General features: G+C 44.4%; 1 protein-coding gene and 1 long non-coding RNA gene across 6 annotated transcripts in view; one reads left to right on the plus strand and one right to left on the minus strand.

The window, feature by feature from the left end:
* Positions 1 to 461: 461 nt before the first annotated feature.
* IL22RA2 (interleukin 22 receptor subunit alpha 2) lies at positions 462 to 9,578 on the plus strand. Of its 5 annotated transcripts, none has more exons than XM_090135724.1 (8): positions 467 to 1,112; positions 1,601 to 1,711; positions 2,076 to 2,239; positions 3,388 to 3,905; positions 4,869 to 5,019; positions 5,539 to 5,717; positions 6,746 to 6,915; positions 7,355 to 8,766. In XM_090135724.1, exons 4-8 carry the CDS (start codon positions 3,791 to 3,793, stop codon positions 7,508 to 7,510), a joined length of 771 nt encoding a protein of 256 aa, XP_089991850.1. In that variant the 5' UTR covers positions 467 to 1,112; positions 1,601 to 1,711; positions 2,076 to 2,239; positions 3,388 to 3,790; the 3' UTR covers positions 7,511 to 8,766. The 5 variants fall into 5 exon arrangements, with proteins under 5 accessions (XP_089991852.1, XP_089991853.1, XP_089991850.1 ...); XM_090135725.1 differs by having other exon boundaries at positions 3,414 to 3,905; XM_090135726.1 differs by lacking the exon at positions 3,388 to 3,905 and having other exon boundaries at positions 462 to 1,112.
* The window catches only part of LOC149919034 (uncharacterized), a 65,866-nt gene continuing 56,315 nt past the window's right edge, over positions 4,047 to 13,597 (minus strand). Inside the window, exons 3-5 of the long non-coding RNA XR_016464343.1 lie at positions 12,854 to 12,943; positions 4,523 to 4,604; positions 4,047 to 4,200 (exon numbers count right to left, since the gene is read on the minus strand). This is a non-coding gene — a long non-coding RNA (uncharacterized LOC149919034). The remainder of the gene's footprint in view (positions 4,201 to 4,522; positions 4,605 to 12,853; positions 12,944 to 13,597) is intronic.

Here is a 13,597-nt window from a genome sequence, read left to right on the forward strand (position 1 = left end):
GGGGTGGGCTGGTGGTTGAACTTGGTGATCTTCAAAGTCTTTTCCAGCCTTTATCATTCTGTAATTTCTGCCCATGCAGCTGACAGTTCAGGCATTGCTTCAGCTGCTGCTGGCAGTGCAGCAGAGAGCAGGCACTGGCATTGCCGGCCTTCAACTCACTTCTCTTTGCTCTGGTAGATGAACAAAGGCGGTCTGCCCAACGTTTGTACTATGCCTCTCCCACCTAATCTGTGTTTCAGCTGGCCAAGCAATCACCTGGCATGCTTCCTACACTTCCAACATTGCTTCAACTAAAGCAAACAAAAAGCCCTACGTAATAGTAACTCCACCTGTCTCTGCTGGTAGGCTTTAGCTTGCGGGTGCTTTGGGGGGGGGACCCACAAGTTGACAGAACCCAGGTCTTTTATCCATGTGCTAAAACTAGCTGTAGTGCTTTAGCAGTAGGAAAAAAAACATGAGGCTTAGCAAACGAGAGAAACAATCAGCCTCGTTAAAGAAACTCGTCAATGGAAGAACAGCCTTTGCACCACTTTTGTATTTACATTCTCTACAGAGAGTGAACTTTGGTGTTGGTTATTAATGTTCTAGTGCTAGGCAGTGTCTCACACATTGTTAAATAAATATTTTAAGTGCAAATAAGGACTTGCTACAGAGGGAGCCTTCATCATGTTCACATTTCTTACTATGAAGGTGCAGATATGACACTTGGCATTTTTTACTGTAATCTCCCAAACATTGAGGCAAGCCCACAGACAGCGAGAGGTGAACAGTTCATACCTGTGGGCAGGAAGCAATGAATACCCACAGTATATAGAGAAAGTCAGTCTCACTTCCTTAGAAACTTTTCTGTAATAACTCTTGTGATGTAACGCCTCTTCCCTGAAGGGCTGAGAAATAAAAGTCCCCGTTGCTTGGCTGTGGGTGGTTGATGTGGGTTTTTTCTGTTTGGATTTTTTGTTGTTGTTTGTTTTTTATGATTCATATTCAAAGTCACCGTTAAGGCAGTGAAGGGCTGCTGCACGTGATGTGCCAGAAGAGGCAGGGAGGTGGATCAGGAGGGGATCTCAGCACTGTTGCCAGCTGGATGAATGGGGCACTTACAGAAAATACAGGTGGGTTCTCCTTAGAGGCATGCAACCTGAACACAAAAAGCCACCGTCATGGGTTGCAGCAGGGAAATCCCGATTAGATATATGAGGGAAGAGCTCTCAGTGGGAGTGGTTATGTGTGAGGTGACCCTGTTATCAGCTGAGCTCTGGAGCCACCAGCCAAGAGAGGTTGTTGCATGGGTCTGAGCCCATGAAACCTATGTGTAGACCTGTATCCAGTCGTAGAGGTGGCTGTGGGAGGAGCCCTTCTGGGGTCACATTTTCTCCTCTTATGGTCAGGAATATCTTGCTCTAGCAGAAAATAAAGCAATAAGGTGGAGTTATCAGATGGGATGAGTCAGGCAGCTTCCAGCAAGAAGGTACTCAGCTTTCACCTCTGTGTGGCAATAGCCGGTCTTCAAGAGGAAGAACTCTGTTTACCCAGTATTTGGAGAGGTTTTTATTCCAGGAATGGAAAAAATTCTTGTGCCCTCAGCTCTGTCTCTTCACAGAACCACAGAACTGCTATGTCACAAAGATCTGGATCAAAGCAAATGCTGCAATTAAGTAAGCAATAATGTAGAAGCTGCTGGGGAAAGGAATGTTTTCATTTTCATTTCATTGTAAGTACCATTCAAAGTATTTTTAAGCAATACTGTTTCTTATATGTTTTTATTTATTTAAATGTGCTATAGATGTGTTGTACTCAAGATGAGTATGTCTATATGGGTGTGTGCAGCTGCCACTCACTAGAATGTAATCGTCTTTATCGCAAAGTGCACTGGGGAGACATGACTGAAGTTCATGAGAAAGAAAATGTTACAGATGATAAAAACATGGGGATTATCAGTGGGTGTTTCAATAATGGTGAAATTATGTGAAGAGATTGCATTACATTGCCAGGCCCAATTATAGAACAAGCACTATTGATGCTGTGCGGGAAGCCCTGACCTTTTCCATGACCCAGGTGTTTCTTTCACCATTTAGCCATAGCAAGGAGCAGACTTTTTGTATTTGGAAGGGAGAACCAAAGGGGCAACCAGCCTGGCCCCAGTCGTGCAGCCACCCAATCCCAGCTCTGGGAGGTCTTGCCATCATGGGAGGTGCTGCCACCAGCAGTGATTCTGGCAGAGCTCTACACTTGGATCCTGGTAAGGCGTATTGGTACATTTGAAGTAAGTAAATACACAACCTGTGACAGGCGTGACTAAAATTTGATGGCATTTCAGCCTGGTGATCAGTTCATAAAAGTTCCCTATTCCCGCACTTGAGCTCATATAACATGATGAAATACTCATTGTGTGTGTTGTGGGGAATTTCTTAAAAGTCATTGAATTTTGAAAAGGTGTTTGGTAAATGGATAGATAAAAAATTCCCAGAAAGTAATGCCAAGATTGCCTCTCCACCTTCTACCTTGATTTTCTTTTTCTTTTTTTTTTTTCTTTTCTGCATTCCTTCTCAGCTAACACCACGTTGTGGTAACTAGCTATTCAGAGTTACACATCTACAGTTTTAATGTGCCTGCTGCAAATTCAGCGCATGCATGATGACGTGCATGTGCTCAGTTGAACTCACCAAGACCAGATTCTTGATTAGGTTGTGTTTAGTTTGCCTACTGCAATCAATTTGATGCTTTTTGATCAAAAAAACACCTTAATTTGCACAATAACTTACTTTTTTTCATCCTGGCAGTGTTTTCTTCTGCCTTTTTTCCAAAGCCAAGATGAGGAGTTAGGCAAGCTGTTGTTTCTGCAGACAGAAATGACCTGTTCCTGCAATCAGGCAGTTTCCACCTCAGTTATTCATTGGTGGGCATTACTACTGTGTGCTGCTCCACACTGAGCATGTTTGGGTTGTCTCTTCTTGCCCACTGATGTGAGTGTGCAGGAGGAGAGGGCACCTGGTTCATGCTGGGATACCCAGTGTGCCAGCACTCGACATGATTGCGCTCTCCATACCACCCACTGGGCGACAACTGGCCCCCAGCAGGCTGGCACACACAGCAATAAAGGACCTACCACCACAGAGTGAGATCACTTTATCACAAGTGCAGCATCCCATTTTGGGGCTGTGGGATGTGCACACCGGTGTACAGCCTTCAGAGTTGCTGTGGTGCACACAGTGTGGCAGTACACCCAATGTGTGTCCAATACACAGTGGCACTTTGACCAGTGGGCTGGGCTCAGCCAGCCCCAGCCTCCAACCATCTCTCCACAGCAAAAAGTGTAGCAGTTTCATGTCCCCATGTCCCTCTGATGACATGTTTCTAAATGGCATCCTGCACTGAATGTTCCGACAGCCTTCACTCTTGTGTTCGACTCCAAGACAGGCCACCAAGATGACATCCCATCGCTGTTTTGTATTACTGCAGCAAGATTTTGTGTTCTGCAGCACTGAGTGACTGGCAAGCTGAAAAACAATATCCTAACAGAGTGAAGATGCAAGCTTGTGTGACATATTTTTGGGATAAAGCAATATTGCCAGACATTTGGGAATTAGTCCCTGAAAAAAAAGGACATTTTTCTCATTGGTTTGCTTCATAATTAGTTCCAAACTTCAGAGTGAGTGCAGCTTCCAAGTACGAAGAATTGCTTATGTTTAATTTAGAACAGTTCATTTATTTCTCAACTAATTTAAATCAGAGCCACAACAGGGACTTTATAAATGGGGAAGTCATTTTAATAATTACTTCCTCATAAGACATGCCCAAGAGGAAAAGAGATGCTCTCAGTCATGGAGCTGCTCTCCTAAGCATGAGGGGGATCAGGCTTTCCTCCCTCTGCTTTCTGATGCACCTGCTGCAGGACAAGATAAGCAGTAAGTAAAGGCTTTCAATTCTCTTCCTACTTGGGGAGGAGGGCTGGGTCTGCTCGCAAAGCTGGGCAAGTCAGGAAATCTCTGGATACAGAGGCTGGTTTCAAAAGTTCTGTCATTTCCAAATTAGTCTCGTTTTGTCTTTCAAAATGCAGCTGTAATGAGTGTGATGTTCATCGCAATTACTTACAGTTCTGTTACTGGCTTCAGTTCAATTTGCAGGAGTCTCTGGTTCTGAGATATACCACAGATAAAACTGCAGGCATAGGAAATCAGCTGGGTCACGAAATCCAGAAACCTGTTAGGATTTGGATGCTTCAGTGAGTGCTAACTGATTCTGTCACCTGTATCTGTTTCAGTTTGGAAACAGCTTATCTTGAAAGCTGTCAGGCAGCTTTTTCCGTCAGTTCAGATGGAAACAGCTTATCTTGAAAGCTGTCAGGCAGCTTTTTCCATCAGTTCAGATGGGAAAAACAGTGAATGTCATACTATTTTATTAGGAAAGAACCAACAAACACAGCTGTGGTAACTATTAAAACATAGTTACCATATACTATATACCATAGTTAAGATATAGTCCCTGCAGGCTAAATCTGAGATTGGAAGGACAGAGCACCTACCTTTAACTACTGGTGTAGCTGTGTACTGCGTGCTTTAGGAGCTGATCAGAAGGGTTTGTCTGGTGGGGTGTCCACTGGGCATCTTTAATGGCATTAAATTCAATTATGAAAGAAAACAAAAACAAAAACAAAAACAAAAAAAACATGATTTGTTCCTTTCACAATCTTGGCTGTGGTTTGTAATTTCTACATCTGCTCACTGCAACACGGAAAGTTTGGAACATGAGACTCAGATTTAACTTCCCTACCAGCTGCTAGCCTAAAACCACCCGAGCAGTGTGTGCCTAGATGCAGAGATGCCTGCCTGAGAGAAATGCGTGCTGTCACTGTTCCTTACTATTTGCAGCCTTTTTAGTCCTGGAAAATCGAGACCTGCGAGATGCAATCAAGCCACAGGGGGTACGGTTTTACTCACTGAACTTCAACAATACCCTGCACTGGCAGCCTGGAAGGGCTGGAGAGGGAGAAACCACGCTCTACTTTGTGCAGTATAAAGTGTAAGTGCCAGGGGAACTCCAGCATGCCTCATCCAGCAGCCCATCCCTGCTTGGCAAGACAAAGGGATCTCTCAGGTGCCAAAGGATACCTGGGGCACAGCCATGTCCTTCACTGCTGCCAGCTCCCTGCACTTATCACAAGCCCGTAAAGTGCAGATGAGCAGCCTGAAGGACATGGAGGTCAGGCACGTCTAGCAACGTGACACACAGCCTCATGGCACCTCAGTGTGGCACATACATGAAGTCTGTGGGTGCCCCAAGCAGGTCTGGCAGGCCAGGTGCCTTGCAGGAGCACAGTCAGAGATTTGGTGGCCTGCTGTGCTGCAGGGTACAGTGCTGTTACCTGTTCCTCAGGGGGGGCCTGCTCCACAAAGGAAGCCTGGTCCTGCCCCCAGCACATCTGGTTTAGCACCTCACAGCATGAAAGTCTTTGGTTCCTTTGGGGAACAGACTCTTACAAGTCTGCACGGATCTGTTTGGTGGTAGCTAGGGCTCACATTGCTCCTCCTTTCCCCAAAGGTATGGGCAAAGCAAGTGGCAAAACAAAGAAGAGTGCTGGGGGATTCAGAGCCATTTCTGCGACCTGACAGAGGAGACTTCTGACACCTATGAGGCCTACTACGGCAGGGTGCAAGCTGCTTCGACCGATGTCCGCTCTGACTGGAGCCTCAGCTGCAGATTCACTCCCTGGCGAGAAAGTAAGTGCAAACACATGGGCTCTCTGAGCATGGGACTGGATTTTCTGCAGCGTGGAGCACAGCATTTTTGCTCCCAATCTGCTGTCAAAAGTGATCCCCTTCTAGCTAGAAAACTGTACCTAAAGAAGCTGTGTGTCCACAGCTCTCAGTTGAAGTGTTTGCGATAAAATAACGTTCCCCACACTTGAACCAATTCCAGGTGAGCAGCATCTTAGCTACAATTCGGGGATGAGAAATGCCTGGCTCCCTTCCACTCAACCTCTCCCTCAAGGCATGGCACTCCACAAAATACTTGCAGCAGTTTCGGGGGCTGCTGGAAGGACTGAGCACAGTGTGAAGAAGGAAATGTTCTCTGCTAGAGGGAAAGGGGAGAAGAGAAGAGAGAAGGCAGCTGCATAGCCAACAGCCTTCTCACATGCATGTGTTTTTCCCACATGTATTTTCCTGGCAGTGGTATATTTAGAAAGCGCATGCACAGAGCTTTTAGTTAGTACAGCCACTGTAATTCCATAGTGCACAATGAAACTGCAGGACTGTTAGCACACTAAGCAGCATCAGTGTACCTACCAGTAAGCTCCCATAAATTATCAATTTTGTCCCTCTCTGGTCAATGTAAAACTGAAGTGTAGACACCAACACAAGTCACTCCATAGCCCTAAAGTGCAAACTAACTTGTCCTGTGTAGGCAAGACTGCATGCTTTGAGCTAGAGCTGCATCTTGCAGCAGCAGCAGCTCACCTTGACCTGCACCACATCCTCCTAAGAAGATGGTGCCTCTGTACCTTCAGTGGTACACAGGCACCATGTGAAACCCCAACTGTGTTTAACCAAGCAGGCTGCATGAGTTCTGAGAAGAATGATTGAAGCTGTGTCCTTGATCTGAAATGGTTCAAACATTTCTGCAGCTCGAGATAGCAGAAAAACATGAAGAAAAAGAATCAGGGCAAAGAATCCAAAGCATTCTGATCTGTGGATCATTATTAATAAACATGCTACAATCATGCTCACAGCTTTGTTTATACCCTTAGCTATGATAGGACCTCCAACAATAAAGGTGGTTCACAGCAACAAATCCATAATACTAAAGATCCAGGCTCCACGTTCGGCTCATAGAAGGAAGAGAGGCAGCATGATACCAATGACAAATTATTATGATCTTCTGTACCAAGTCTTCATAATTAACAACTTGCTAGATGAGGTAAGTACATATTCAGATATAAACTCTTTACCATTGAAAAGCCAAGAGAATATGGGCACACTCTTCCCTTTTACAGCCCTCTGGGATTGGAAGAGTGTAAATGGCTGTGTAAGTATCTAAACACAAAGTAAGCTTATTTTTCAGGAATTGAATTTGGTTGAACTGGGTTGTAATCCATCCCCACTTTCTTCATTCCCATTGGTGTAGTATTTCAGAATCTAAAGCCTAGTTGAAACAGTTGGGAAATGAGGGCAATTTGGGGTGGTTTTTTTTAAGAAAGAAAAGAAAACAACACCAAAACTAACACATAAATAACCAATGCTAGTTAATGTTGTTGACTTAATGCCAACCCATGTGTTGCTCTGAACTTTCCAACCTTTCCCAACTTAGTCATAGATACACATGCATGACCAGCTGTTTCTCCTCCCTCTGTCTGAAGCAACACAGAGTGCTGGTGTATGAAGGAAAAGACAAGGTGATCAGAATAGAAGATCTGAGGCCAGGAATCAGCTACTGCATCATGGCTAGAACATCAGTGCTGGTGCTGGGCCGCAGCAGTGCCTACAGCAGCAGACAGTGCACTGTGCTGCTGTGACCAGGTGGCCGCAGACCAGAGCCAGAGAGGATGCAGCAAGCTGACATCACCCCCTCCCCAAAAGGAGAAGGTGACATATGGCAGGAACGCTACGTTTGCCAGAGTTCTTGCATCTTCTTGGCTTGTTTCACTCCAGACGAGAATGATACACCCAAAAAGGTTAGAAGAACGGTGTGGATAATTATTTGCATGCTGTCAGAGTGCTCAGAAATGCCTCCTTCTTCCCTTTCTTCAAACAGTTATGCATAATATTGTTTCATCAGTTTTTACTGCCGTCAAGCAATTATTAACCAGGAAAATGAGTGGTCTCCAGCTTTGTTAACAGGCAATTGTGCTGCAACATCTCTAGGGATTTACCTAGTGTGTTTAATCTAAATGTACCCATCCTCACTTAATGGCCATTATTTAGGTGTTATGTGTTTAAAAACGAGTCGTTTATCAAATTTCATGAGTTTCTATGAGCCAAAATGCAAGAGTTATTTCAATTAGCTGGTCTGAATAGTCTGTTTACTCACCTCAATCACTGTATTATATTAATGTATCACTTGCTCAGCAGAGAGATTTATTATTCATCCTGCCTTGCAAGTGCCAAGGCGCAAAGCACATAAGGACATCTGTGACACTGGCCACAGCAAGCTTAAGTTTGGGTCCTATCTAAGGGAGGAAACGAGGAAATCTTCAGACTTTGAGCCTGTGCTCCTGGGTGCCTCCTGGCTATAGCTTAACTGTAACAGATTTTCCTTCTTCTCCTTCATCAAGTGATGTATACCATTAGTCTTTTTTGAGATATAGTCAATAGTTCAGGCTAAGGAGCTTGTTTCTAGGTGATTTCCCCACACTGCTGAAAAGCTTTCCCTCTACTGTACAAGGCTGAAAGCTCAGGCAAGTGCAGAACAGCTTACAGAGGTACAGAAGGGGTGCAGGCAGAAGGCATCTTCAGTTGAAATCCATAGCATGCAGCTTAAACATGCACTGCAGCAGCAGTTCTTTCTCTTCCCAGTTACTGCAATAATGGTGGAGGCTGCCTCCTGTTACAGGCCCAGCTGTAAACTGACATCTGGAGTCTAGAATATGGCTGGACTACATATGTGGATGCTTTTTAAATTAAACTTTGCTGCATTAAATAATTAATGCATCACAATCATCTAATGTTACACAAATCCCAAGGATTCTTTGTATGCCCTATAGCACAATTTAAGACAATATGTATCTGCATTTACAGAACAAAGTCATATATTGTAATAAAAAAAATGTGAAAAGCACTTGTGAAAATATCTTTAAGATTGTTTCTACGGTTTTCTATTTTAAAACTTGGAGTTAAAATATGATTTATGAATTAGAAGTTTCAAACACTTTGTTTCTTCTATAACAAAGGTTGTAGAAGAAAGTGAAATAGAAGTCCTTTAAAATATGTGTGCCCAGTGCTATGCCTTCATAGTGTCCTCAGCGTAACATTTCTGGTAGTGAAATCATCATACAATTAGATAGGAAATCATGTAAACTGAAACAGAAAAGATCTTTGCTTTCAGTTAATGACAGACATTTAAGGGGAAGAGACCTCTACTTTAAACCAGTACATGATGAACAAATGCTGTCCATCACCTGTGATTTCCAATAATTCAACTCTTCCTTGTCTTTGTCTCACAAGAGAAAAGTTTCCCTGGGCAAGGACTGAGTAGATGCACACTAAGCCACTCATGGAGAGGGGAAGTGGCTTCTGCCAGTTCTACTAGGTCTGTAACTAATAATAATCTTTATACTTAACATCATTCTACTATTGGGAATTATATGAGGCAGTGAGAGAGGGCCAGGCGTAAGAAAGCAAAGAAAGCCCTTGGGTAAATGGAGTTCCCTGCTACATAGTTGCTCTCCACTTGTCCCTTAATTTACAGATACGGGGGTGAATTAGTTAATTCTAAATGACAGACTTTGAGTTCACTTACACCCCATTCAAACTGTTTTCCAATTTTTTTGTCATCAGCACCTCACCTGCAAGCAGCACTGCTGAAAGCAGCAGCAGGATGCCAGCAGCAGGAATCTGGGAGGAGACCATGCTTAAGTAAGTGAATGCTGGTCACTCGTGTCCTTACCAAAATGAAAAAAGACATCACATATTAAATATTTCCACCATCTGATTCTAACAAACACATAATGTATTTGAACGACCTCTCTTGCAAGCATCTAACCATGTCCACACACTTAGTCCATAAAATCAGGTTTCCTGCTCAGTACTTCCCTGTTTACTCCTCTCATAGAATCACAGAATCATAGAATCATAGAATCACTAAGGTTGGAAAAGACCCACAAGATCATCCAGTCCAACCATCCACCTATCACCAATAGATCTCACTAAACCATATCCCTCAACACAAAAACCAACTGTTCCTTGAACACCTCCAGGGTTGGTGACTCCACCACCTCCCTGGGCAGCCCATTCCAGTGCCTGACCACCCTTTCAGAAAAGCAGTATTTCCTAACGTCCAGTCTGAACCTTCCCTGGCGCAGCTTGAAGCCATTCCCTCTAGTCCTATCACTAGTCACACGAGAGAAGAGGCTGACCCCCAGTGCACTACAACCTTCCTTCAGGTAGTTATAGAGAACAGTAAGGTCTTCCCTGAACCTCCTCTTCTCCAGACCAAACAATCCCAGCTCCCTCAGCCGCTCCTCATAAGGTCTGTGCTCCAGACCGCTCACCAGCTTTGTTGCCCTTCTTTGAACATGCTCCAGGGCCTCGATGTCTTTCTTACAGCGAGGGGCCCAAAACTGAACACAGTACTCGAGGTGCGGCCTCACCAGTGCTGAGTACAGGGGGACAATCACTTCCCTGTTCCTGCTGGTCACACTATTTCTGATACAAGCCAGGATGCCGTTGGCCTTCTTTGCCACCTGGGCACACTGCTGGCTCATGTTCAGTCTAGCATTAATCAACACCCCCAGGTCCATTTCCTCTTCACAGTTACCCAGCGACTCATCCCCAAGCCTATAACACTGCATGGGGTTGTTGTGGCCAAAGTGCAGGACCCAGCATTTGGTCTTGCTGAATCTCATTCCACTGGCTTCAGCCCTGCTATCCAGCCTGTCCAGATCCCTCTGTAGGTCCTCGCTACCCTTAGGCAGATCAACACTTCCAGCCAGCTTGCTGTCATCTGCAAACTTACTGAGCGTGCACTCAATCCCCTCACACAGGTCATCAATAAAGATATTAAACAGGACAGGCCCCAGCACCGACCCCTGGGGAACTCCACTCGTAACCGGTCGCCAGCTGGATTTAACTCCATTCACCACCACTCTCTGGGCCCGGCCCTCCAGCCAGTTCCTTACCCAGCCAAGAGCGTCTGTCCAAGCCACAGACTGCCAGCTTCTGCAGGAGAATTCTGTGGGAGACAGCATCCTCCAACTTCATCCAGTGGTTTTACTGTGCCCCAATTGCACAGTTTCTTAATTCAGGTACATTTATTTGGGAAATGAGACTACTTAAGCCTCCATACAATACCTAGCCCCATGACAAATTCCAGATCTCAGCAGCTGGTGATAAGCTGCAAGAACTGCATGCAACCTGCAAGATGCTGCCCTGCTCTACCCCTTGCACTGGGCAGAACCTCCATAAAACTGCTCAGGCAAAGTGATAGGAAACAGCACCTTGTGTATTGCAGCACTGGTGACTTTATCCACTTGTGACTTATCACAACCTGAAAATAATATTTGCAGTAGTTCAAGTTCTTTCTCAAATTCACTTCTTGCCTTAGTGCAGCTCATTTTACCCTTGTTAAACTAACATAAACTTTTATTATGGTCACATCTACTAACCCTGCTCAGGGAACAGTCTCTAGATACTATGCACATGTCAGATTCAGAGCATAAAAATGTTTAGAACTCTAAATCTTCAGCAGAATTTATAAAGAAGAAGGTGCCTGAAGAGTTTGGACCTGTCTGGGAATGTAGTAGGTGCCATGCTATAGAACCATAGAATCCTCAGAGTTGGAAAGGACCTTTAAAAATCATCTAGTTCAACTCCCAACTCCTATGGACTCACAGAAGTTGGAAACCAAATTATTTTTCTTTTTAACTTGATAAAATTATACAGAACTGTACACTGGGAAAAAGAATTAGAAATCTGAAGAAGTTTTGTGCTGTCATATTTGCTAACAAGATTTCACTTCCTTAGAAAAACACAGCCTTACAGAAAGTGGTGCAAGAGTTGCAGGAATTGCTTCCATTCTGAAAGCAACTTAATTTATTATTAACAACCCCATGATGTTCTGCAAAAGTCAATTTTCTCTTTCTATTTGGAATGTGAATTTATTTTTGGCATGGCTCTGCAATGTAATTTTACTAGGGAAGGTTCTGGTAAAATGGTTAGTGCCATATTTTTCTCCACAGGCAGCACAACAAGCTCCACTGGGTTTGCAGAACAGAGGGTTCATGCAGGGACGAGTACTTCACTGTAGCAGGTACCAGCTGCATGATCTGCACCCACAGCACCTAGATAGTGCTGGTAATGCTGTTGCTTTTAAAAACAAAATTTTGGATACCTTAGCCCATATGCTGTACTGCTGTTAATATCTCTGTGAAGGCAGAAAGGAGAAATAACTTTCTCCTAGGTTCCGAACTACAGCAGGGCTTTACAGAAGGCAAGGCAGTTTGGAAAGAATTGGAAAAGTGAATTCTGGCCTTCTTCCCCCTTCCTTCTCATGGGTACAAGGTCATCTCTGGTGTGAGTCCACCACTCAGAGCTGATATGTGGGGTTTTCAGCACATGTGCACACAAGGCAGGATGCCTTCAAGTTGTTGACTTGATCCCCAGAATGGGACTGTCCATATACTGCACATGATGGAACTCTCCTGGCCTCTTCTCTGCTGCGAACCATGGAGGGCCTTCTGCAATGAAGCCTGAATAGGGTGGAGGAGAGTACTGTCCATGCAATTCCCCTACAAGCCATCCCCTCTAGCACCTTTTCAGCATTTGGAGAGAGGTAGGCTCACAAGCCAGCCTTTCAGAGCCTTTGATTGTGAAGGGTGCCTGGCAGGATCCATGGCCTTCATGAGATTACAGTTGCTGACATTTCCAGCTAGCCTGTACTTCTGGCAAGCAGTTTGCAGGGCCCAGCTGAAAACACCCTCCCCCCAGTTTTTTTTTCCACTTGCAGAGCAGACACTTCCCAGCAAAGAGCTAAAGCCTGGGTTGAAACTAGATGATCATCACGGCCCTTTTCAACCCAGGTCATTCTATGATACATGATTCTATAAAATACTGGTTGCTAGAGCTACATCATTTCCATAAATGGAAAGATGAAGCAGAAGAACAAAATCAGGACTTGCATAATTTGTTCTCTAAGATCTTGCCTGCTGCATCACTGGGGATGTCCACAGTCACACACGCAGCCTGTCGCAATGGCCTCATCTGGCCACGTCCTCCTGTCACAGATGGAGATCCTGCCAACAAGAAATAAATATTACATCTTTTAGAGTATGCCATTATTGATCTTTCTGTGAAGTGGAACCCATCCCACAAGGCCAACCCTTTCTACCTCGCCATGCTGAACATTACCTTATCTGTGGAATAGAGTAGCAGGTAATCTCCCACTGTAAATGATATCAACTTCCTGTTCCACTGGCACACAGCTGCAATATTTGACTACTATGCATTCAATAACAGACTTCTGGAAAAGCTGATGGAGCAACACAATGGAGCAGATGCTTCAGCCTTATAAATTAGGAGAATATTATGCATAGCCAGCTGTACCATATAGATGCCCAGTTTTATACGATGCCATGATCCTTGGTGTTCATCATATGGTCTAGCACTGTGCCAACCCTGTTCACACCTCCCATATATTTGTTCTAATCAGATGTAAACTTGCAGGTTATTTGCTTGCATGACTTGATCTCATGTAAGAACCTTCCTCATGGCCCAAGGGCGGGGTGTGATTGTGAAATTATGTTGGTTTTTGCATCAGATCTGTCAGGTGTTATCAAGTATTCCACTCGCAGTGAATTTCTCCTAACTAGATGATTTTCTGTGGATTTCCTATGGATTTTGATGTTTGCTGCAATGATTGAAGGTATTAATCTGCAGGAAAAAAGAAG

This window comes from Phasianus colchicus, chromosome 2, assembly GCF_987193195.1.
Source record: "Phasianus colchicus chromosome 2, bPhaCol1.hap1.1, whole genome shotgun sequence".
NCBI classification, from domain to species: domain Eukaryota; kingdom Metazoa; phylum Chordata; class Aves; order Galliformes; family Phasianidae; genus Phasianus; species Phasianus colchicus.